At 43.3% G+C, this 26,831-nt stretch overlaps 1 protein-coding gene across 1 annotated transcript; it reads right to left on the minus strand.

Moving 5' to 3' along the window:
• Positions 1-532: 532 nt before the first annotated feature.
• LOC127220156 (ALK tyrosine kinase receptor-like) lies at positions 533-24,712 on the minus strand. Its single transcript, XM_051181890.1, has 4 exons — positions 24,706-24,712; positions 21,851-21,967; positions 3,413-3,577; positions 533-576 (listed from the first exon to the last, which is right to left on the minus strand). Exons 1-4 carry the CDS (start codon positions 24,710-24,712, stop codon positions 533-535), a joined length of 333 nt encoding a protein of 110 aa, XP_051037847.1.
• Positions 24,713-26,831: the final 2,119 nt, after the last annotated feature.

Raw genomic sequence — 26,831 nt, forward strand, 5'->3', positions numbered from 1 at the left:
TACTTTTCTGCCTTTTGCTGGCCCATCTTTATCCCTGACAAGAAATATTGCAACATAATCTAAATACCATCCAACTAATAAATGTTCAGTTAAAAGAGAAGATCAAACCCTAAAGGACACCCCATTAATCCTCCTTATCAACACTGTAAGCCTGCTCCCCCACAACAGCTGCGAAACAGAGACTCTGGAGAGCAGGGCATTAGGACTGTACTGTGGGCCCAGACTGGAAAAGTTATCTTCATACCTGTATATGGAGAGCAGGAGATGTCATTATACCAGCCCTCTTTATTAGGAACAGCTTCACATCAAGGAATAAGGAAGGATACAGTGAATTGCCTTGAAAAGTAGAGAGATATCCATGGTTGTAAATTCTGTGCAGAAATCCCCACAGCATGTAGGTGGGGGGCTGATCCCCCCTTTTCCTTTGATTGGTCAATGCTGACTGTTAACCTTGGCAGTCAACTTGACTACATCTGCAATGAACTAAAACCCAAGGGACTAGGCACTCCTGGGAAGAATTTTCTTTACTGACTCATTTGATGTTGGAAGATTCATCCCAAATCTGGGCCACATCTCCTGGTTGAAATCCAAATAAAAGGTCATATAAAAGGAAACTTTTTCTGCCTACTTGTCTTCACTTTTGTTGGTAAGTCCATCTATCCTGTCACTAAGGCATTCCTGAGCTGGTATCAGAACCTTTTTCTTTAGGATTCCAAGACAAACTGGAGAGCAGTAGCTCTCTAGGAATCCTCCTGGACTCCAGCAACAGAATGGGACTACAGACGCATCCATTCTCATGAGCTGAACAAATGGCAATTCCCAGCCTTTCTGTTGTGTGACAGCCATTGCTAGACTACTCAGATAATGGCCTGTAAGACACTCTAATATCCCCCCTCTCTCTTTCCATCAGTTCTGTTCCTTTAGCAAACCTTGATTAATACAGGCTCCTGCATTTGGAAGAAAACACAAGTGTAATTTCTGACAGTAGGAACATGTGCATCACCAAAGGGTCTGATAAAGCAAAGGGGTACATGAACAATGGCTTTTGTTGTGGTTGCTTATATCAGTCTTTATGGGTAAAACATACTAATACATCATACGAATGGCAGCTTTTCAGAGAGACTGAATTTGACAAATTTGTAGTTAAAAATGGGTATTCCCATCCTGGCTGAGTCATCTAATGTCAGAAGCTTTGCATCCACTGCATGTACTAACCCTTGGGATCAAGCTTCATAAAGACATAAAGGTACCTGCTATATGTCACACTACAGACATTTCTCTCCTTCCTCTCCTCTCCTTATTTGCCTTCTCATAGCTTTGGGTGTGACACAGCACACACCAGAAATCACAAGGAGAAAGACAGAGAAGGAGATGCAGGCCATAGGTCAGCAGTACACAATTTATTGCCACTGTTTAAAACATGTAAAAGGTTCCAACTTCCAGATGCATAGCATCTGTCATCACAGAGTCTGTGGGATTCATGCAGAGTCTAGCTGTTGTGTTCTCCAAATCACTACATTGTGGTGGCCCAGTCAATCCTTAAACTATAGCTATTTTAAAAATTATATATGTATACAGTGATTTAAAAATATAGATTTTAAGAAGTTGGAGTCTTCTTTAGGGTTTTATTGCTGTGCTAAAACTTAACAACCAAAGGTAATTTGGACAGGAAAAGATTTTCTCACCTTATTCTTGCACATTACAGTTCATCATTAAGGAAGTCAAGGTAAGAACTTGAGGCAGGAACTGACTCAAAAACCATGGAAGAACACTGCTTACTGTCTTGATCCTCATGGCTTGCTCAGCCTGCTTTCTTATGGCACCCAGAATCACCAGCCTAGGGTGACACAGCACACAGAGAGCTAAGCACTCCTGCATCAACCAGCAATCAAGAAAATGTTCCATAGGCTTTCCCACAGGCCAATCTAGGGGAGGCATTTTATCAATGTAGGTTTCTTCTTCCCAAAAAGACTCCAATCTGTGTCAAGTTGACATAAAACTAGCCAGCCAAGTTGGATATTAGAATCCAGAGATAATCACAGTAGTGGCTATTAACCATCAAAATAAACCTGAAGAAATGGCTTTTGTCAACAGTACACAAGTGAATATATGACTTAGAATCACTTAAGAAATAGACTTAGGAATTCTGAGAGTCAGAGACAGCTGTGGGTAAAGTGGTTGCTGTAAAATCATGAAAATCTCAGTTTGATCCCCAGAACCCACAGAAAGCCAGGACTTTGAGGGGGAGCACTAATTTTGTTATGCCACCTCTTTAGCTCACATGAGCTCTCCCCCTGATAGACTCTGCAGATGTATGAACCCATGATAATCATTCCCAAGAACGTGGGTTCAGTACAGGCTCTGGTCATAGCTTTTGCTACAGACAAAGAAACATGACGTGGGGAAAAGAGCCCTTGCTTGGCACTCACCATAGGAGACATGTAGACCTGCCCATGAAAATGCATGCTGTGTGGTCTTGGTCCAGTCACTCCCTTCCTCTGAGTCCTGCCTTTCCCCTGACTAATTTTGAATCCAGCAGAGCGGGGTGAAGGATGGCAAGTCCTACTTGTGGCTAGTGAGTCTATTCCAATTTCAGTCTTCACCTCTTCCTAGAAACCAGAAACCCATGTTGTCAACTTAAGGGCCAGCAGGGTTTTCTGTGTCCAAGGAATTGGAAGTCTTATGGGTCAGCTTGGATAAAGAGACCAGAAGGCTAGATTGGAGCTTAATGTTTTCACATCTCCCTGTAAAATATTCTCCAAATATGTAACCAGGATCATGACTCAGTATCTACTTTTCAGGTCCTAAAAGTTTGGCAGGTGATATTCATAAACAGCTCGGGACTGTTGATAGCACCGTGTAAAAACAAGCATGCAGCCTGAATATTCATGAATGACTCTGAAACACATATTTAAACCAGTTATACTGCACCTTCCCCATTGACATTGGCAGATTTAGCAAATGAAAATGCAGATCACACTTGAAGTCTTTCATATGATTGGAATAGGTTTTGGTCTATGTATGTTCTGAGCATCACCTAAGACATACAAAAAAAAATTAAGAACTTATTCTTCTTTAGAAATTCAAATCAACCGAGTTACTCCGGCTTGGCAACCCCATTCCATATGGACAAACAGATCAACATGTTTTCAGTATCTTACCTTGGGAAATCTATGTTGAAGAGTTCTAGAACCCTACTCTATTACTTGGTAAGAGTAAAGGGCTGGATTAATTTTAAGCTTAGATTCACACGCTCCCTTATACATGGGTCAAGGAGCCATGGAGAAGCATAGATATTCAACGAGTATTTTCAAGGAGCCAATGACAGAACAGAGTTGGGAAAGCCCCTTCATTTCAAAGGAAATGGGCAGATGATCCTTATCCATGATCACCCAGGACACTCTCCCCTTACCTCTGGGCGTCGCCTTAGAATGCTCTGCCTCTGGCCCATTCAACAAGTCCATCTGCGAGGCCTCCTCAGAGGGTACACGGCGCCAGGACCAGCTCTGGTTCCCATGGTTGTGGAGGGGAGGGGAATACTCCAGTTCACAGGGGAAGTCAAAGCTGCACTCCAGACCTGCAATGACAATGAAGGTTACTGGAACAAGCTGTTCTCCAAACATGGGCCCTCCCCTCCAGGGGGCCAGCCTTCACCTCATCCACAGCCTCTGCCTGTCCTGGAGAGGAAGGCCCCAGTAACCATGCCCCATGCTACTGATAGGAAAGAAAAGATGTTCTTTCTCAAACTCCTATTATGGGAAGATGAGGCTGTGCCTCTGGAAACAGGGAGAAGTCTTCACTCTGGGTCAGCACAACCAGTCTGAACAAGTTGTCTGAATTTGAGTCTGCCTCTGGTACTTACCAGCCCAGCTCTCTGGCTTTTGATTCCCTCCTCCTCATTCACTGGAAGTGATGTAAGCCTTAAGAAGTGTGTGCAGGAGAAGACATAGGCAGGTCCTCCCCTTACTCCCAGCCTTGCTTTGCCATCCCAGCATCTCCCACTTGGGGCAATGCTATGAGTGGATCCTGTCTTACTCTCTCCTGAAGGAGCACAAGGGGTGGCCACTGAGTATGGGGACCTAGGGAAAAGTAGCAGGAAGAAGCCTAGCCCTGGGACAATTGTGCTCCATGTTGGCTTGTGTGGGGGAGATGAGGACATCATTCTGTTAGGCACTGTGTACTTGCCTCACACGCAGGGCACATGGGCTGCTCAGCATCTCTTTTTTTCCCCCCTTATTCGCTGTCTAGTATCTAACATAGTTGAAATGCTTTGCATGGGATAAGATCTTCGAGCTCACTGATGGATTCACAGAGGATGTTTTTCATGTGTGGACTTAGTTTTGTTTATCAGAAAAACAAAGGGTTTACAGACTAGATGATTCTAGAAACAAGCTCCTAGTGAACCTGACACTCCCCCTTTGTTACTGATTGGCTGGTGACCTTCTACAAGTCGTTTACCCTCTCTGGGCCTCATATTCTTCAAATAGAAGAGCACGGCCAGATGTTTTCTGAAGTTCTTTCTCAATTTAACTTCTGTAAGATTCCAAAGTTCTTGCTCTTAGGGGAGAGAGGTATTGCTAATTTGATAAATCAATCTGTGGTCCTGCTAATGGGTGCTAACTCCCAATTAACACTGGTACTTTTAAAAGCTGCTCTGGGGCCACTATTTCCATCTCCAAGAGAAGCCTGGTACTAGGAATTTCAGAATGTAGTTGAGAAGTGAGGCTGATTCTGGCACAAGCAGCCAGTTACTGGATGGTCTTGTAATCATATCTGTGGGCAGCTGGCCCTTCCTGGGAGTGGGACTGAAGTAATTCCCATCGACACAGCTGAACTGTCTAAGTTAAAAGGGGAAAAAACTCTCAATTACACTTCTATTAAGTGTCTTTCTGCTTCTGGGCAATAGAGATTTGCTTTATGTTTCCCAGTGGCTCTCCAGGAGCTGTATCCTGTGGTCCTAAGGTTAATACCACTCATCCTTTCATGGTACAGACAATTCCCCTTTATAATGGGGAGATGCTACCTTGCTTATGTTGACATGTCACTTGATGCCTTTGTATGAAGATGGTCTGCTTGCCTCTGAGGGCTGCAATGCTGCTGTTGCAAGTGTGTGGGCACTGGTTTTCTTAATATCTGTGTGTGTTTGTTTCTATCCGTGTGTCTCTCTCTGATTCTCTCTCTCTGGTTCTCTCTCTCTGATTCTCTCTCTCTCTCTCTCTCTCTCTCTCTCTCTCGTCTCATATATACCATTTGGCTTTCAATTTGTCTCTGTAACAGAGGATGATTAAGAACTCCTATTTCCACTTCCTGAGCATTAGGATTGTAAGTATACAATCCTTGTTTATGTGGCACTGATAAATGAACCCAGGACCATGTGCATTCTAGGCAAGCACTACGCTATGAGCCCCATCATCAGCCCCCTAATCTTCAGCATGGGTTTGCCAAACACCTTGCTTTGGTATCAGAATAGCAGGGGAAAACTGGTACTATGTTTAGTACCTTGCAATACCAAAATGGCCTCAAAATGAATGTCATGGCCATTACACATGGCTTTGGAAGAGAGGGCCCAAACTCTCCATTCACATTAGTGAATGTGAAAAGATGCAAGAAAAACAAAGCAGCCACCACCCCACAGTGACAATTACCGATGCCTTCCCCAAAGCTTCAACTTCCAAAACAATAATCTATTGCATCTATTCTTCTCCAAATAAAGATGTCCCATTTCTATTGAGACAGAGGTGTGTTGTGCCAAATCAGACACTGCCTGGCAAATGAAATGTGCCTGTGTACATATTAGGAAAAGAGACCACAGACTGAGCAGCATCAATTCTGGGATGTCTGGCCTCTGGGGATTGTGATAATCTACTATGTTTGGGTCAAACCTTGCCTAGATAAGCAGGCTATGCAAATGCCCCATCATCAAATGAGTTTGTTTTGAAATTCTTGCTTGGAGGCAGGCCTCCCCTTAGCTATCACAGCTGTACTTCCTGGCTTTAAATAGGAATGGAGTTAATATTGCTGCTCATTTTGGGCGAACTGAATTGGATTTTTCTACGTTCTGATTTAATTTCTTATAAAACATTGAGAGACGAGTTGTTTTTTCTCCCTCCTAAACCACCTTTAATATCTTTAGGCAATGATATCTGGGTATCATTTTCCCTAACAATACCAGGAAAGACTCCCTTCCTTGGACTTTTTCAAAGGTTTAGTCGCAGGGTGTTTCTTAGAGACCTCTCTTTTGCTCTCTTCTGACTCAGGGTCAATGAGGCAGGAGATCTAAGCTCTCTTTCACAAAAAAAAAAAAAAAAAAAAAAAAACATTCAGAAGGACCAAGGGGCTGGGCAGTGGTGGCACACACCTTTAATCCCAGCACTTGGGAGGTAGAGGCAGGCAGATCTCTGTGAGTTCGAGGCCAGCCTGGTCTACAGAGAAAGTTCTAGGACAGACTCCAAAGCAATTCAGAGAAACCTTGTCTCAAAAAACCAAATCAAAAAACAAATAAACAAAAAGAACAAACCAAAAACAATAACCAAAAACACCAAAAACAAACAAACAAAAAACAGAAGGACCAAGGGATTCGTCAATATGCCCAGCCTTCTAAAGGCTGAGTAGGTCCACACTCAAGGGAAGAGACTGGAAAATCTTATCCTGTGCATCCTTCGGTTATCTGCTGGGGACCATTCTAAGGACATTTCCCTATCACCATATTTAATCTGCAGAGCAACACTGAGAAGTAAGTGGTATTTTCTTCTCTGTAGACAAGGAAACTAGAGCTCAGAAAGGTTACTTTTAGGAAGATGATTGCCTGCACCCACCTCCATAGAGAGCCAGAGTGAGACCCAAGGCTTGCACACTGTAAATCCAGGGTTTTCTGCTTACTCCACCACTGCTCAAGAATCAAAACCCAGGGCCAGAGGCCAAACTAAGTAATGTTTGAGTGTAGTGGCTAATTTCATTTGTTGATTTATCAGAATAAACAATACCTGGGGCATTAAAGAGGTGTGTCTATGGGGGTGATCTCAGAGGGATACCAGAGGGATACTGTAAAGAAAGATACCCCAAGTGAGGATGGCACCATGCCCTGGGCTCCTTGGCTGAAGAGGATAGAGAGAGCTGGGAGCAGCAGCATCCAACTCTCTCTGCTTCACAACCAGAGCACAATGTGACAGTCATCTCAAGCTCCAATGGCCTCATGTCTTTGCCTCCATGATGAATTGTATCTCCCTCCATCCACGAGTCAAAACAAACCTTCCTTCTCTGATCACCCCTCATCAAGTGTTTGGTGACAGCAAAGAGGGCACTGTGAAGATGGCTGTTCTTGAACTTAAACTCTACTCACTGTTCATAGCTTCAGATTTTTGTGCCACCCTCAGGGGACAGATCTATTGCTCCTCAATGTCAGGCCCTTTGCAGCCTCAGCCTTGTCTATCCATTTGGTCTATGAGATGATGACCATTGAAAAACGACAATGAGAGGGGGAAAAATAATCATCATGTGCCAATTAAAACTAAAAAAGAAAGAAAGGGAGAGACCATCCCAAACCGCGAAGTGTGCAGCTACCATCAGTCACTGATACCCGATACTGGTCTTTCTTATCAGTCCCTATGGAAGGAAGATAGTGGAATAGTGAAGCCTTCTAGAAATGATCAGCCTGCTGGGAGGAACACAAAGTGCTGTAAAGTAAGTCTTTGTTGGAGTAGTCATGATGGCTCTGAGTCCTGCACACAGCAGCTGAAGAATCCTAGGAGGGCCATTCTCTAAACCTGCATTTCTACATTGAAAAATAGCAGCATCCTCCCCTGAAGCACTCATCATCTTCAGGGCTCCATGACCCTCCAGCTCCACATCTGCAGCTCCTCCTGGTCTCAGCCAAATCTTTGGACTTACAGACATTGTTCATTAGCACTGGAAGGAGGCTACAGGTGTGTGACACTCAAAGGGGACTTTTCCCCTCTGAATTCCTAAAGACTCATTCATGGAACCCCAAGCAAGTTTTACAACAGAACAAGACAAGAACAAGCTCTTCTCTCCCTCTCTCTCTCTCTCCTCATCTTCCCCTTTCCCTCTGGTATGTGTACACGTGTGTATGTGTGTGTGTTGTATCTCTACCCTAAAACTTACCAGGATAGGGTGTTGTTCTTTTGCTGCAGCTAATGCCTATAAAACACAAACACAAGACTCAGTGCCCACGTGGAGTTTATTGAGAGAGTGGAGAGAAAGGGAGTAGTTGGTGGCCAACCGAAAGCAGGAGAGAGAGGGAGAGAGAGAAAGAGAGAGAGAGGCACACTTGGCGTGCTTGCTTTAAAAGGGGGGCTTGTGCATGCATAACTGAGTCCTCTGGCAGCCAGCTAAAGCCTAAGGTAGTGATGACATGGCCATGAGCATCCCGCCCATCATCAGGGGAGGTCAGCTGGCTGCTAGTTCTTAACATAGGGGCCACATTTTAAAACCGAAATATACTAACAGTAAGTTCAAAAACATTACATTCAGGAAAATGTACAAAAACCATGCTGTAGAACGGATATCTGGAGGGGTTGGCAATGGCCACATGCTCTAAACAGTCTGAATCTGCAGGTGGAAGAGGGTGCAGATCTGGTCTCTAGCAAAGTGTGAGACTGATGACAACAACAAAGCCATGCCTAAGGCCTAAAGCAGTTAAGATAGAGGTGGGGGCTTCTTAACCCAAGCCACATACCAGGAAAAGACACTCAAGGGATGGGGTCCCCGGTGCTCTCTACAACACCACAAAGCAGCAAAAGGAGAACTGGTATCTCCAGACGCTTAGAAAGTCCGCCAGTCCCTCCTTGATACCCAGATCACCCTGAGGTCCCCAAATGGCCCTTTGTGTTTCCCAAATCTTCAACCTGTTAATGCAATGACTTTACACAGGCTTCTAAATCACCTTGACTCAATTTCAAGGCAGGAAACCAGCAACCATCTTTAGTTTTCAAGACATTCCCTCAAAACCAGCCATTTTCTAGGTGACCTCAGGCATAGTAGGCGCTTTAAAGAGCAGTTTTCCCACAAGATTAAGAAGCAAATGTTGTAGAGTTCACTAGGAGAGATGATGCCATGCTAGTGCGCCCTATGACATTGATTCTCTGTCAGGAGTGTTTCAGATCTCAGGCTGGCCGTTGATCTAGGGCCTTGACTCTGGGACAACTTGTCAACAGACTTTGGAAGATTCATAATTTGTGTGGCCACACCCATTCCAATACAGATTCCAGTTTATCAGGAGAAACAGTTTTTATGATGGCAGATGGCCCTTTTTAGTATTCTTTTGTACCATATGGCAGGTGATATAACCTTTAAGCAACAATCCCAGAGCCAGAGACTATTAGGACTTGGAGTAAATGACAATTTGTAGTCAAAACCTATTCCTCCATTGGACAAACTCTTGGATCCATGCAAAGGAAAGACTAATCCTGAGCTGTTTATGTCACTGGTCAGAGTCCTTCACAAAGGACATTCCTCCACATAGTGAGGGTATTTTGAATTCCACATCTCCAGGCCACATGAGCCAAGCCTGAGCTACCTGAATGTCATGGTCACTGACCACCAGTTCTTACTTCTCAGGGCTCCGTTAATTGGCACATCTAGCTAGGCTCACTGACTTCATGGTATAGACATCCCAGTGCGTTCTTGAGAAGTCTGCTTCATGTATTTAATAATAAACTGCTTGAGGTGTCAAGGACATGTGGTGATGCTCTTGCCATTGGCTTTTAGAAGCATCTGTATTTGCAGCCACAGATCATTAATCAGAACAGGAGAAACCAGCATTCCCAAAACCATCAGTCCTTCAGGATTATACCAGCTCAAGGGAACATCCCCAACAGCTGACAATCCGGTGGCACAAGCCAATGCCTCATTTCCTTCAGGGATCTGTCAGTGACTCTCAATTGCAGACCCTAAGAGCATGAGGAACTTTGAGGTTCATCAGAGATGTAGAAACTGAAGCCAGAGGCATTGTGGGGCTTGCCAAAGGATGCACAGTGGGTGGGTTGCAGAAATGGTACTAAAACCCTGTGATTTTTATTATAATTACTTAAAGCTTTGGGTAACAAATGAAGTAATAACTTACACAATTAGGAAAAGTCTCAAAAAATCCACTGACGTTAGTTTTTGTTTTCTGGAATAAGCTGGCACAACCACACATGGCCACATTTCAAATATCTCCCAATGATTGGATGGTTCAATTCATCTCCAGGAAGGCTTTTAGTGTTCTCTCAAACTATATCTGCTCTTCTGCCAATAAACCACTCTTCGATGGTTGCTGGAAGCTCCCTGCTGGTGAGAAGGTCTGTTCATAGGCCAGAAGTTACAGTGTGAATGAGAAGCTACAGTGAGCATGGGATGAGGGAGCACACTGGACTGGGAAAGAAGGGGAAAGTTCACCAGAAAGTTCCTGGAATGTCTCCCAGACTGTGCCAAATTAGCCTTGTGGTTTGGGGCAATTTGTTTAACCATTTGAGGCTTGATATATACACACACACACACACACACACACACACACACACACACACACACACACCAAGAGGAGCATGCTAGTATAAATAATGAGGATAAAAATATCATAACTCCTGTGAACTTCATGAACTCTTATAAGGTAATAAATAGAGATATGTGTGTGTGTGTATGTGTCTATACATGTGTGTACACGCATGCATATGCATATGGGTATATGTTCATATATAAGGCACAAGATTTGATACTGGAAATCATTCTCAACTGATTTTACACATTACAGATAAGACTAGTCTAACTGGACAGTTTTCTCTCTGCCTTCCATGAATGGAATTCCAGGCAGGTTGTCATAGCCACCTGACATTTATGTGGGTTCTGGGATCCTGACTCACACAATTGTGTGGCAAACACTCAACCACTAACCTATCTCTTCACCCCCAGATATCCTTTCTCAGCTACATGGGTAGATGCCTGCATACTATCCTGGCTTCTGTTATGCAGACACATTACTTTGTCCCCCTTGGGGAAGAACTAACTGACTTAACTTGTAGAACTCAAGCTGACTGTAGTGGGAACCCCTTCTCCTCTCCCTGTTTTCTATCAACACCTGTGGGTAACAGGTGCCAAGGTGTCTGGGGAGATAGGACAAGTATGTAGAGGCATATATTCTGCTTGACATCAAGCTTTTCAAAAGATACGTTTAAAACTTATTTTTGTCACTAGCCAGCCATGTTTCTCAGGGAAAACCATTTCCTATCCTTGTTCTTCACTCTGTTCAGCTACAAAATGGGGACTAAGGCAGAGACTGTGGCATGGAGTTTCATTGTAAAGCATAAATGTAATAAGCATATACTGGATATCTGGTATGCGAGGTACACACAATTGACTTTATAATGGACATCATTTTGGCTGTGGGTACAGTGGACATGTATGGGTGCACATGAAAGTGTGTACATATATGTACATGTACATGTGCACATGGAAGCTCAAGGTGAGTGTTGGGAATCGTCCTCCATCACTCTGGTACTTGTTCATTGAGACAGGGTCTCTCAATCAAAGCAAGAGATTTCTGCCATGGCTAGTTTTAGGTGGGTAAGGTGGTCAGCAGTAGCATTGGATGTACAGTGCTGAGGGCAACACCTTGTTTCTCTCAGAGGTGAAAGGGATGAATGAGTACTCATCACCTAACGCTTCATCCACAAGAACTCAACTGAGATCATGCAACCTCATGCATGGCTTTTAATCTGCATTGAGTTCTGTTTCCTAATTAGGAAATGAAGTAGCAAAATAAAGTAATTTCAATTTTCTTCTATAACTACCATGCTAAGACTAATCGCCCCCTTTGGGAAGGTAGCCAAAACAAGTTCTCTAACATGGCTCTTACCAGCTGGGCAGCAGGAAACTGGGAGTTCTTCCTTCCAACCTAGGCTTAGATGATTAAGGACTGCTACTTCCTCTTCCTGGGTAATTTCCTAAAGGGACACTTGGCCCACCAGTCACCTTTAGTATTAATCCACCAGCTGCCATCAACATCTGGCCACTCATTTCATAACACTAAAAACCCAACCTGGCCCCTCTCCACCCCTCACTCACACCCACCATTCATTTGTCATGGGGCCCGGGAATTTGAAATCACTCACTCCCTTCCCATTGTCCTATGTCCTGGAAAGCATCTGGGAACCAATCACTCAAGTCAAGACATCTGTTTAGCTCACAGTCAAGCTGCACAGAAGATAGGCCAAGTCTCCTTTAATCAATCAATTACATAAACACAGCCTCGGATGGGGAGGTGCATGAGCGTGAGTGCACAGGGTGGTGGTAGATGGCAGAGAAAGCTTAATTCTCACTGTTCCCATCTGTGGGCATCACAATGTCTCCATCTACATAATGTGTAGACAGAAAAAAATGAGATTCTGCTCTTAATCTCAGGAAAAAAAATACTGTAAGTAATTAAAAATTACAGGTATTCTGAAATTAACAAGACCAGCTTCCTCATTTTATAAAAGGAAAACTGAGGCATGAGACAGTCAGGTGGATTGGCCAAGATGATATGGACTTCAGTCTAGAAAAATAAAGGGCTGAGGCTTGAGTTCATGTTGGCATTCCGGTTCAGTGACCTTGCAGTTTGTAGGAAACATTTAGGTATGCTCTTGCTCTCTTTGAGTGTGGATGTGGGTGAAGTGTGAGGTCTCAGACAAAATAAACCAGAGTTCAGAGGACACGGTGAAACATTAGCACCACCAGTCAATATGACACCTCCCTAAATGGGTCTTTGTGACTGAGATTCTTGAGATGAGAACTTAGGAGAAAAGCTCTGAGCCATGTGGAATCCACAGCAACAGGAGGAAGCTGGTGGACAAGGGAGACCTGAGAAGATGCAACGTGCTTTCTCTTGCTTACTACTGTGTCTCTGGAGAGGCAGAGTCTGCTGAGTGTTGCAAGCAAGCATGAGGGTTCCCAGTTGATGGTTGATGACAATACTGAAACAGATGAAAACTAGTCCGCCTCAGCATGTTCTCTACCTGCCATATATTTGCAACCCAACTGAGGAGTTAGGCCGGTCATATCTAACTCTTAGTATGAAGACTCATTAAAGACACGGGGAAACACAAAGAAGATAGACAACATGTACACGGCATCTTGAAGACTGGAAAAGATTTCCACAGACAGTAAAGGAATTGCCAGGAAGTTTGCTGAGAACCAAGGATAGAAAAAGATTTGAGCTGGCCTGGGAACTAACATTGCCCAACAGTATAATTGTGTGAGTTTTGAAACCATATTACATTGGGTGGTATCATGATTAAAGATAAAAAATATTTTCAGGCTATGGGAGGGAAAACTAGACACTCATAAAGTCATAGCTTTGGATATATTTATATATATATATGTATATATACATAAATATATAAATTATAATTTGTGTGTGTGTGTGCGCGGCGCGTGCACGTGTGCATACACACACACACACGAATAACACTATAACACAGGATACTGCTCCCATGGCACAAAGTTCAGAAAGCATTAGTAAATTAATAAAACACCTGTGCTCTGAGCATATTCAGATCTTTCTCCACAATTATCACAAAATGCTATCCCTAGGAATCATGACCACTGACACTTTATAAAGACCATCAGTGCAGTGATTATGGAAGAGGTTAGAGTGGACAACATGGAGGTAAAGCACATGCCCACGACTCTCAAGCTTAATTGCCAGTGCAGTGACCCCCAGAATCTAGATTTTGATGTTCCCCAACTAAGCCTGGCAAGGAGTTCATCTCTTGTAGGGAAGTTACTGCTGCACACAGAAACAATTCTTAGAGCAACACAGCACAGCCAGGCTGACATAAACCCATGATATCCAAATGAGATTGGTAAAAGAATAATTGGGGCTGATGTATGATGAATTTCATATTATTGCTGGCACAGAAAATGCCATAACAATGCCACTACCATAAAGAGGTAAGTCATAGGATTTGCCAAGAGGCATCCTAGATTTCAATCTCCACTTTGCCACTGCTCTGCAGATAATACAAGGCCCTCTGGGCCTTCCCTTCCTCAGATAAAAGATGAAGCTATATGACCAGACAGCTGTGGGCCCTGACCATTCACAGTTCCTATGACTTTCTCAGATGAAATTATTCTAGTCATATTTCTAAATGGTTTAGCTAAAGTCCTACACAGGAGAGGTCTCTTCTGATGTGTGGTTTTGTACCTGAAGTCACTCCTGACAAAATATTTCATTTGAAGAGGGCTGCCTCTCACGTCTGTCAGTCATTTTTCTGCATATGCTTTGGGCACTTTCCTTTCTCGGTTGGTTAGAAATACTCTGATACAATAGCTCAGGTCTCCCAAAGCTGTCAAAACCAAACTCTGCACCTCACTCATGACTGCTGAATGTAATTCTTACAGCTTGAGAAGAGGGGGAAAAGATTTTCCAACCCTCCTCTGGCCATTTCCCCATAGACATCCTGAGGTTATTTCAAATGTCTTGTGTCCAGTATTAATCTTGCCACCTTATCCTTCTCTCTTGATACCTTGGGTACCCCCTCTTATTGCTAAATGTTTATCTTCTTCTCTTTTTAGTTAATGGTATTTCCACCCACTCTGTCACTCAAGTGGATGCTCCAGAAAAGGGATCTTTGTAATGACCCTCACGTCCCTCTTCCTTGTGTCCCTCTGTCTTAGTCACTGTTTTATTGCTGTAGAGAGACACCACGACCAAGGCAGCCCTTATAAAAGAAAGCTTCATTAGCATCATGGTGGGGAGCATGGTGGCATGCAGGCAGGTGCAGGAACAGGAGCTAGGAGCTATATCATGACCCATAGGCAGAAAGACACTGGGCTTGGCATGGACTCTTGAAACTTCAAAGCCCACCCTCAGTGACACACTTTCTCCAAGAAGGCCACACCTCTTACTCTTCCTAATCTTTTCAAATAGTGCCATTCCATGGTGACTAAATATTCAAATATATGAGTCTATGGTGATTCTTATTCAAACCCCCAAACCTACGGAAGCCATGTTTTCACACAAAAGGGCTCAGGTCTTAAACCTGAACACATTCAGAAGCAACTATTTCTCTAGTCTTGTCCTTGGTACCCTTCCCAGTTTATCTACACTCTGTATCACAAAGCTCATCATGGTTTGTGTCCTCCTTACTCAGATAGCACTCATGACTGGTCTCTTCAGTCCTGGAGTCAAAGGCCTAGAGCTTAATTTTCCCCATCTCTGCAATGTCTACCTCCCTAAGTCCTCTACAAAACTGAATCTTCTGTGTTTGGGTCCCAGGGCGGTTTGAACATCCCTCCACAGCTGCACTTATCATAGAACAGGCAGGCTACCTCTTCCTCCAGAGTCCCTTGAAGGAAGAGAAAAGATTCCATTTGACCTTACCAGTGATAGTTAGAATATAACCTGGTAAGCAGTGGGTGGTCAATAATGAATGCTCATAGTCATTCCCTGTATTGCTGGAAACACAGTAAGTGGGGGGAATGATCTAGCACATGTAAATATGCAACAATAATCAAGATAAAGAGCAAGATTGGGAAGAATATTGGGGGATTGCATGTCCAGGGGTGAAGCCATGCTTCAGGACAGGAATATGTGACAACACGAGCTCAGTTAGCCATGGTGATTTATGATTTATCCCCCTCCCTCTCTCCTAGTTCCTTTTCTTCTCTCTCCATGACAAGTATTTTCAGTGGATTTCTCAGATCTGATTTTCTCATATCTATGCTAGTTGGTCAATCATTATCTGCTCTTTTATTCAGACTTTTTTTTTCCTTTTTGCCTCTCCTCTGCTCAATGCGCCTTTACATAAAATGTTCATTCATATTTATTCACTGGCTTTATGCATCTTCATTTTAAAGGCATATGACTAAAAGGAGCATTTTAAACATCCTTCTTCCAAGCCAGCTGCTTTCTATTGAATTTTTGTGGATTGATTCCATTGGCTCCCAGCAGGTCATGGCCTCAAGGTGACAGATGGTCCATGTTCTTGGGTCTTGTATGACTGCTGGCATTATTATTCCCTCTGGGACTGAGAGAGGTTTTGGTGAATGCATTCAGAGGCCTTTTTCTTGCCATCTTGCAGATAAGAATACAGATGTATGAGCTAGGAAATAACTTGATTTCTCAGCTCAGTGGAATAGGGCTGGGAGAGGAACACAAAGGATCTCCTGGCCAGGGCAGAAGAGCCCTAAGGAAGTTTTCAGCCATGACAAGGGTTCATGGGGAGGCTGGAAGCTGCCTTCCAGTGACACTAGGTTCCTGAAGGCCAGAATGGCTGATTGTGGGCAGTCATATGAAATATGTAATTCCAGAAATGTGATCAAACTGACTTCCTGCTCGAACTCTGAAGTAATTCTGCAGGGGAGCTGGAGGATCCTTCCGATTTCTGCTTTTGATTCTGTGTTAGGTCAATTTTTTTTGAGAGATAGATTTAATTGACCCAGTCTTTTCAATCAAAGAAATTGATACGTTAACAGATCAGATGGTGGTGGTAGCAGGGAAAGTAATTAAAAAGTCTATTTTTTCTTTTCAAAAGCATCAGCCCCTAAATTAGACAGGTCCCTCTGGTCCCAAAAGAAGACAAAGTTTCAATAGAACTATTATTCAAGGCCCAATGTAAACTCAGGTGTTGGTAGGAATATTTCATTTAGTGAGAATCAAAATTGTGAATTTGGGGGTAGTGAAGGATGGATGATAGTTTGACTTTCATTCTTAGGGATGTCATAACAAAGCCTAACAAACTGGACTCCTTAAAATAAGAAAATGTTATTTTGTCATGGTTCTGGGGTAAGATATTTGAAATCAAGCATTTGTCAAGGCCATGCTGTCTCTAAAACTCTGGAAGAAACTCTAATCCACACCTTTCTTTTAGGTTGAACTCCTGCCAACATCCTTGGTGTTTTTTGGCATACAAAGCATGGACCCAGTTTCTGCATTCTTAGCCACAAGGTGTTTGTCTGGTGGATATATCTGTGTCCGTGGTGTCTCTTCTTATAAGCCCAGAAGTCATATGGTGTCTGGGCCCAATGAACCCCTATGTTATCATTTTAACTTGATTACAGCTACAAAGATACTGTGCTAAATAAAGTCTTATTCACAGTTACTGGGATCTTAGAATTTGAATATATCTTTTGGGGTAACCTAATGCAACCCATAATAAGGACCACAGTCTGAAAGTGAAAATTGCATGAGTGTATAAGATTGTTCACAGTGCTAAATGGCCCAACCTACTTTCTTTTTGGAAGGTGACTTGTCTAACCTGACAGGAATGATCTCAACCCAGAGACATAAAATGCTTGTTCTACAGATAGCCAAGGATTTAGAAATCAGCCTGATCATTCAGCTCCAATGCTAGATCATTCAGGAAGAGTGAATATTCTCTATGGTTCATCTTTGAAATAACTTTGTGATATGACAGAACACCCAGTGTGGGGTGAGAGAATCTGAGGTTTTTGAGTTCACCCACTCTGTGGCTTTACAACCACTCATGTAAACATGGAATATAAAATAATTTCTTCCAACTATAATTTCATAATGCCACTTAAATGAGAAAAATACATGGGAGACGGTTTTGTAAAGTACTACAGTTTAAAAAACAAACAAATGAAAATATCCTTTGTCTTGGTCACCTGGGCAAGAATCCATGGTTATTCTGTTTAAAATATTGATTCAGGTGCTAGAGGTATATCTCAGTCAGTATGGTGTATGCCCTGCAAGTATGAGAACCTGAGCAAAATGCCAGCATGAAAGCTCATGCATAAAATCCCAATACTTGGGAGGTGGTGAAAGAAGGGTTATTTGGACCCAGTCTAGTATGATGAGCTCCAGGCCAATGAGAAGGCCTATCTCAAAAGAAGAAGGCAGTGTTCCTAAGTATGATGCCCAAGGTTGTCCTCTGACATTCACAAACATGCATTTATACACACCAGTGCACACAAATATGCATACAAAATAATAATAAAATACCGATCTGATTCCTCATCTCCAGAGAGCTAAAGTTAGGAAGAGCACAGCCTGTCTTTGTGGCTCTAGAGCCCAAGGTAATCAAACTCTTTCCCCGAAGCTGTATTGAAGCAACCCATGGGATTGGATGGAGGAAATTTGTATCTGAGTGCCTACTCAGAGCCTAATCCTTCAACCATGCATGTTACTAAGTCCACAGGCATAAAAGCCAATGATAAAAGGAAATTTGGGGAGGAAAATCTGTCTTCTTATGTCCTCCCTGTTTCAAAGCCTTGGAGAGGAATGTTCAGCTCTCAGCTCACTGTGATGAAATTAGCAGGCTATCGTCATTCAAGACAGAAGCCAGAAAGAGCTGGAGTCTGATACTGAATGCCACTGAAGAGAATATATTTTATACAACACAAAAGGCCCCGACATAAATTAGAAGAAATATTGGGAGCCTTCAAAAAGGTAGGTCAAACTTTTTCCTCAAGCAGATAATTACAGGCTGGGGGTGAGTAAATCTTATTAGCCTCTTTCCACCTCGTCTCTTCTCATAAAACACTAGCAAAAAGAAAGCCACTCACCATTCAGGGTGGACAGCTTGCCTGAGAGAAGACTGGCTTGTCTCTGTCAATAGCATCACCCATGGGTGGCTTGTTCAAGCTGCTCTCACTGCCCCCACCTACCCACCAGGATGTAGCTTAAGCCAGTCAACCAAATATGGAGTTCCACACTACACTGGCCAATACTCCATGATGTCCCCCAATCTGAAGAACTATCTATTCAGGTGGCAATTTTACAGTCAAATTTCTCTGTCCATGATTGAGGACTTAAAATTAATGAAGTTGTTAACATTTCTTAAAATGTCTTTCCTGGCAGATGGAAGATGTGGATTTATCACCCATGAGCCTGCTGGCCTTTTTGATGCATAGACATGTAGGCTGAGGCCCCACAAAACACCTGTAAGAGATAGGAGTCCTCCCTAATTCTACCACTAGCTTTCTCTATGACAGGTCTCAGGGAGACTCCTCATTGTCACTCACTGGCAATGGGATGAGCTGCCTACAGAATTACTAATCTGGCCTGTGAACTCTGTGAGCCCAGGACCCCTCTAACTGATTTTTTAGTTTGCCTCAGCTCCAGCATCTAGCATGGGGCTGGCCACACAGATGTGGACATGGAAATGCTGGTGCTGGTGGTGATTGTGCAGTCTCTATGAGTCCCACAGAATTAAATATGGCAAAAAGAAAGGATTGGAAAGCATTAGTACATTTCATCAAGGAGCTGTCAACCCTTCTGTTATGAACCAACACTAATGATGGTGCTGACGTTGACACCTTGGTCCTTCATTTGGATACTAACTGACCAATGGTTTGAGTCTGCTCAACAAAGAAGAGAAATCATGAGTTTGTAGACCATGGTTTGGATGGTATCTTAAGGAACATCTTGATCTATTTTTTGCCTGAGTTATCCCAGCATTCCAATTTACTGGTAAGGAATGTGGGGCTCAGAGAGAGGAAGTGGGTTTACCAACAGGTGATAGATAATTGGGTCCTCAAGAACTCCCATTGTTTTCTCCCTTTGATTTGCAACCTCTGTCAATGGCCTCAATAGGTAACTGATAGTTGCTATCTATTACACACAGGGAAAGAGAACATGAGGGATCAGGAAGGTCGAGTCGGGGGAAGGACAGAGGAGAGCAAGGAAAGAGATGCCTTAATAGAGGGAGCCATTATGGGCTTTAGGTGAAATCTAGCACTAGGCAAATCTCCCGGAAACTACAAGGTAAACCCCAGCTAAGAGTCTAAGTGATAGTGGAAAGATTACCTTAAATGTCCTTCCCCTATAATGAGATTGATAGCTACCTTAAATGCCATCCTAGAGCCTTCATCCAGTATCTGATGGAAGCAGAAGCAGAAATCCACAGCTAAACACTGAGCAGAGCTCCTGGAATCCAGTTGTAGAGAGGGAGGAGTGATAAGCAAAGGGGTCAAGACTATGCAGGGGGAACCCACAGAAACAGGTAACCTGAGCAAGTAGGAGCTCATGGACCTCAGACCAACAGCTAGAGAACCAGCATAGGGTGAACCAGGTCCCCTGAACATGGGTGTAAGTTGGGGAGCTTGAGCAGTATATGGGGTCTCTGGTAGTGGAACCAGTGTTTACCCTTAGTGCACGAATAAGCTTTGGGAGCCCATTCTCTATGGAGGAATACTCTCTCAGCCTAAATACACAGGGGAGGGCCTAGACCCTGTCCCAAACAATATGACAGACTTTGATTATCCCCCAAGGGAGGTCTCACCCACCCTGAGAACTGGATGGGGGGATGGAGGGATGTGAAATTGAATGAGAGGAAGACAGGAGGAAGACGGACCTGGGATTGGTATGTAAAATAAGATGGTTTTTAATTTAAATAAAAATGAATTTAAAAATGTTGTCCTACAGAGAAGGTGAATGCCTCTGAGCAAGATCTCCAAGTGTTATCTGAAGACCAGTTATACTACATATCTGGTGACAAAACATCAACCACACAAAAGACCAGCTTTCAATTATTTATAGATACTTGGTCTCATCATAGGATGGCATTGGTGTGTCTGCTTTAATTAAAATCAATAAAGAACTCTAATGTGAAACCTTCCAAAGAACCACCAAGCCACCCCTCCTCAGAGATACTTAGGAGTGGCAAGCAACATCTCAGCTCAGAGTAGAATCCTAAACTGCCCAAGGGGGTTATATGCATTTCTTTCTTTCAATTTGAAATGAAAGGTGCCATTAATACAGGCCAAGACTAACTGTGTAACAGATGAGGGGTTGCAGACTTCTGACTGAACCTTTTTTTACAGTGAGTGGAAGATCTCTGTTAGGTGTACTTTAAATAGATTTGGCCCAAGGGCAGAGACTAAGAAGCAGGAATAGGTAAATATGCCCAGAAGGGCATCTAGAACTCAGTGCTGTACTGGGCTCATAAATACTTAATTGAATTAGGTCTGATGAGAGAATTCTGTATCGGGAGCCCTTCTGCATTCATTCATCATACATAAGTCTTTAGCAGTGTCTTCCAGAGAAGAAGTAAAATGGGGGTACAAACACGGCATATTATCTGTCTTTGAGGGGCTTACACCAAAAGACCTGAAGAAATGAAGGTGTTCCTTGGAAAAGTCCCACCTCTCCTCTACCACTAATGTCCCAAAGGCAGTGGCCCTGTTACTGTGAGCTTTTAGGCTGAGCACTGAGAATGAGTCAACACAATTTCCTGAGAGCTCATAGGACAGCAGCTCACAGGTGGAGTTGGTGGTCTCTTGCAGGGAACAGGACTATAAGCAAAGAATACGGGCATTGTGGCTAGTGGCCCCACGCTATGTGATACTGTTAAGATTAATTTCTGCATTCGCACAAACTGGAATTGGACCAGTTCTCTTGACCTCTTGAGGCAGTTGCACAATCAAATGAGCAGACATAATGTCAAACAATTTGTTTGAGAACAGAAGTTAGCCAAATATAATGGAACCACTGAAGGGGCCCTGGAAGACCTGTGTCTTCCATAATAACAATCCACTATTAGGAGATCATGGTCTATAGAGACACTAAAGGCAAGAACTTTAAATCCAGAAAGCTATAATCAAATACTAATAAGTGTGACATTGAAGGAACGGTGGAATGATACCAGAATTCTATATACCAGGAAGGCTCAGAGGATGGACTATGTGAGGCAGAAAGCCCTTGGCTTCCCCCCAGGACTCACAGTGCAACATAAACATCTGAGCTGGAATGGACGAGTGGTGTTCTTGAGCAACCTTACTCAGTACAGTAATATGTGTCTTGTTATAGGGGACTGAGGGACTCCTGGATCACTGGTGATCACACATGGAAACTCAGAGCTTCCTTAATTAAATGGCAGTGATGAGGTGTCACAGATGTCAAAAATACACTTACCATATCGGCTGCGGTGGGACAGGAAAGGGAAAGAGTCTTTCATTGTCCAGGTCAGATTCCATACAAAGTTATCAGGAGGAGAAGGCATTCCTGAGGGCGACTCCAAGGGACTAAGACCTGGACACAACAATAAAGGAGAGAACACTGAATCTTGTGCTTAGGATGGGTCTTCTAGTTGTCATTCAATATCAGTCACAAAGGAAGTCCATAATAGGCTTTCATGATACTCTGTAGACAGTTAAACAAAAGAGGAGAGAGGCACAGATAACCTGAGTTGACCACATGGCTGTGGTATACATTTTCTATCAAGGGAGCTGTGTCTGAGAAGTCTGAATACTGTGAGCAAGTCCCGCCCAGGCTCTCTGGAAGATGAACTAGAAACCAGGCAGCTTAATGGCTCAGTCTAATAGCTCTATCCAAAGTCTATTCTGCTGGTAAGAATTTGTGCAACTTTACAGAGAACTTTAATTCATCTCATTCAAGTGATGCCTCTACCCCACATCCAGGCTTGTAACTTCATCTGATGTTGTTTGCTTGGGTTATTGCCTTATCAATGAGAGGGCTGAAATTGCACTCAGAAGTTATGGGTACTTGACAATTAGGTTATTTTCAGGGAGGGGGAAAAAAAGCTGTGTTATGGGTTTCTCATATCCAAAAGGCCAGGGAGTCTCCAAGGATCGATGTTTCTGATTTGCATGAGCAAAAAAAAAAAAAAAAAGGTTGAGAGAAAAGAATAAAGTGACATTAGCTCTTTATTTAACAGAAGTGCAAGTGGGTCTTGTGGTGGAAAGTCATTACAATCTATCTACAAAGCAAATGAGCACACCCTACATGCTCATACATCGTTCTTCCCTGAAAATTCCCAAATCCATCACTACTTGCTAATGTTTCATGGTGGGCAAAGTTCTCCTCTGTTAAAAAAAAAAAAGGAAGGGTTTGAGAATTGGCTGTTTAGAGGATAGATGTGTGGTGAGGCTGTGGTGGTGAGGGGTGGGGAAGAAGGGAGCACGAACATCTGTAGTTTCCATGGTGCAAAACCCTGCTTCATCCTTTAGTCCTGTTGTAAGACAGTTACAGCTTTTTGAGCACTTCTTTCCTCTCCATTTTTTTAGGCAAAACTGAGAGTGAAAGGGGCAAGTGAGGGAATCCAAACCAGCGCAGACCAGGCTCTGCCCTGAGCTAGCTGACCTGCCACTCCAGCCCTTAATGGTAAAGCACCTGCAGTGCCTTGTGAAAGGGAGCAGTCAGCCACAGGAGGGGTAACCAAAGCCCTTCTCCAGCAGGTGCCTTGCAGTTTAAGCACCTTCTCCAGCAGCAGCAACTCAGGCCTACAGACTGTCTCCAAAACAAGGCAACATGAATACAAACTCAGGTTGGGAAGATTGCTCAATCAGCAGAGTGCTAGCCATGGGTTTGAATACAATGTCTCTCCTCTTGCCGCCTTTCAGAATTGATCCCATGTCACTCACTTTGAAAATCCCTGGCCTGGATGCCCATAGCTGTCTTCTGCTGCTGGTATCATCCATCCTTTCTCTAGGCACTCGGGTAAAGCAGACAACAGAGTCACATACTCCGCCAGCTCTTAACTGGTACCCTCTAAGAAAAACCAATCCCTGTCCTTCTCCCACAGAGCTGAAATAGAAGCATTGACTCTTGAGTGTCCAGGGAAGAGACCTTTACTTTGCTCTCACATATGGTCTATAGAAATTAGAAGCGAACTTGAGCTCTCTTCCTATGAAATGGCTCAGAGAAGTGATTGTAAGGGCACAGAAGGTACACAAGCAAGCTCTAGGGAGACCCTGTCTCATCCTGTGCTCTTTAGAGAGACAGTAAGACTTAGACAAGAGAACTCAGGCCATGTAAGTTCTCTTAGGGCTAGACAGTTTAAAACTCAATATTATGATTGAACTAATAACACACTCTTAATGCCAGCACTTGGGACGCTGAGGCAGGAAGATTATGAACTTGGAGCCAGGATAGGTGGCATAGCAAGACTGTCTCTGAAACAAAAGTATTAATAAATCAAGTGGTGGAGATAGCTCATTCAATAAAGTACTTGCTAGGCAAGCATAAAGGCCTGAGTTCACATAAAAAAAAAAAAAAGCAGCCAAATATGTTAGCATATGCTTGTTTTTCTTTTAGTTTGGTTGGAGTTTTGTTTCCTTTTGAGACAGGGTTTCAATGTGCAGCCCTGGCTAAACTGGAACTTGCCACATAGACCAGGATAACCTTGTACTTATAGAAATCTATCTGCCTCTACCTCCTGGATGCTGGGATTTAAGGCATAAGCTACCACACCCAACCAGTGGCACATGCTTATAGTCCTGAGACCAGTATGACAGAGGCAGGTATCAGCAGGTGCTTCACCTGCTCAGCCAGTCACAGACTAGTGAGAGATACTATTGTAGTGAGAGAAACAAAGTGAACAGCTACTGAGGAAAGCTGAGTTGTCCTCTGACTTCACATCCATCTACAACTCTTACACATGTGCCCATACACTCACACCTATGCTCAGAGGAGCATAGACGCACACACGCACACACATACATGCGCACACACATACAAAAATTGAATTAAAGATAATGACATGAATTAAACAGATGTGGCCACCATACTACACTGAATATTTTAAATACATGATTTCATTTACTTCTTTCAATAATCTGTGATTTGGTATCATTGAAGCTGAGGAAACTGATGCTAAACGAGATGAGATACCTTTACTGAAGACAGAGACAGTGGGCAGGGCATCAGAGTCAGCAGACCAGGTTGACCTGACCTGATGCTAATGCCCAAACTTTACCACCACTCCACAGGGGTCCCCTACAAAAGTAGACAGCAGCTCTCTACAATACCTTCCATGGCCCCATAGGTAATGTTCAAGGTCAGGGGTTACTACCAAGCATAGCCACAGTGTGAAGGGTCCAGAAGAGGATGATAACCAAGCCTTTGCAGTGAATGAATGGACACAAATACGGGCAATCTGTACTAAGCCATCAGCTTAGCTCAAATTTGAAGTAATCCAGAAGCAACACTAAGACTAAAACTCAGCAATGTTTGCCAATGATGTCATTTTTCATAACCCTTCTGTTTGGGAATGGTATTTACTTCTTCCTGGATGAGAAGGATCAAGTGGATTGGAATAGACTTCAGGAGGCATTTATGACTCTCTGAGTAGGTGCAGAACAGATGAATTTTCACATGGAAGAGGTCCAGGTAATATATTCAGGTTTAAAAAATGTATATGAAAGCATTGAAAAGGGAAGTCTCTGGAGGCTGAGTCATGGCCCAACAAGGAGTCATAGAGATCACTGTAGCTTGTCTCTTCAGATAGCACTTTACTCATTGTTAGTCCACCAGGAATGCCAACAAATTGTTCTGCATCCTCAGAGTTGGGCAATGGAGAGAAAGCAGCATGTTTTATACAGCTTCTATAGGAACTCCTATACCTCTGGGCTCATAGGAGCTTCGAGAAGGTCCCTAGTGGAGGTGAGCATAGTGATTAGCCAGGGGAAGCTGGTGAAATAGCTAATGAGAGAAGAGGCAAAGGGGCAGTCCCCACCCACCCCATGCCCGAGAATGTGAATACTAAGGAGAACACAGCCTACACAAATGAAGTTGTTTGCCGGAATTGAAGACACTGGGACAGGAGAAAGTGCTAACTATAGTTCACAGAAGGTGCATCATTTGGGAATACACAAACTGAAGAACCCTGATTGAACAGTGTGGGGAAAAGGGGCTGCAGGCTTCCTTCAGTTACCACTCTTTCAGCTTCACTCCTGGTGGAAGAGAGCTCTTAAGCATAATGAAAAACTATGCCATGGGAAGCAAGCCATTTAATTAAGAGAAAGGAGGGGATGTTAATCCCAAAAATGCAAGGGGGAAAGACCACCAGCCCAAATCATCATGGCCAAATTAATTAAAACAAGCAATCAATTAAAGCAAGCTTCTTAAAATTCGTTGACTCCCCCTAAAGGCAAGGTTCAATAGGTCAACATTGGACATGGACAAGATAAGGGTTTTTGTCCCTTGGTTTTTCAACACAGGATTACTCTGTGTAGCTTTGGAGCCTGTCCTGGCACTCACTCTGTAGACCAGGCTGGCCTCAAACTCACAGAGATCCACCTACCTTTGCCTCCCAAGTGTTGGGATTAAAGACATGCACCACCCCCACCCAGCAAAGATAAGGTTTGTTTTTTGTTTTTTTGTTTTTATAGCTCAGGAGTAGGGGTTTTTCAAATGGAAAATTTGACAGGCAAATTGGGGTAGGGGAATTAAAGGAGCAGCATAACAAGGTAGTCATAACCTTTGAAACAAAGGCAGGGTTGCTGTTTCTTGGAACAGGTAGTATGTAGTTAAGGTTACAGGTAGGGTTTAATCATAAACAGGAACAAATCTAGTTTGTCTAGTTGGAAATATTCGAATTAAGCTACTGGCTAAAAAAGGAAGAGTCTTGGACTCCAGGGAATGAAGAATGGATAAAGGAAAGAGAGAGGAGGGTGAATAGGAAATGAGGTTCCAGGTGTCCAGGTAAGCCACTGATGGCCTAAGGAGGTGAATGGAAAGAAACACACCTGGCCTGAGGGATTATTGATTGATACTTTAAAGAATTTTTCCCTCTCTAATGATTTTCTGAACCCTCTCTAGGCTCTGTAGGAAACTGAGATGGAGTAAAGACCCTAAGCTCTTGACATTTCTCCCCCCCCCCCTCTCTCTCTCTCTCTCCACCCCCATGTTGTGCTCAGCTTAGATTCAGGGTCCATCTCCATCTCTTACTATATTAGTGAGTTTGCCTCTTGCTCCTTCACAGCTGTTTTGAAGCAGCTTCATGTGGTACCGAGGAAGAAAAGAGGAATACACATTATGCTGATAAGTCTCACTTTAAATGCACCACCAGGAATGCCCAGGACGGCTTAGAAACCCCACTGTATTCCCTGACCAACCCACATCACTCTAGCATAGCTATTTCCAACTTTAGCTT

The sequence above is a fragment of the Phodopus roborovskii genome, unplaced genomic scaffold, assembly GCF_943737965.1.
Source record: "Phodopus roborovskii unplaced genomic scaffold, PHOROB, whole genome shotgun sequence".
Classification (NCBI taxonomy): Eukaryota; Metazoa; Chordata; class Mammalia; order Rodentia; family Cricetidae; genus Phodopus; species Phodopus roborovskii.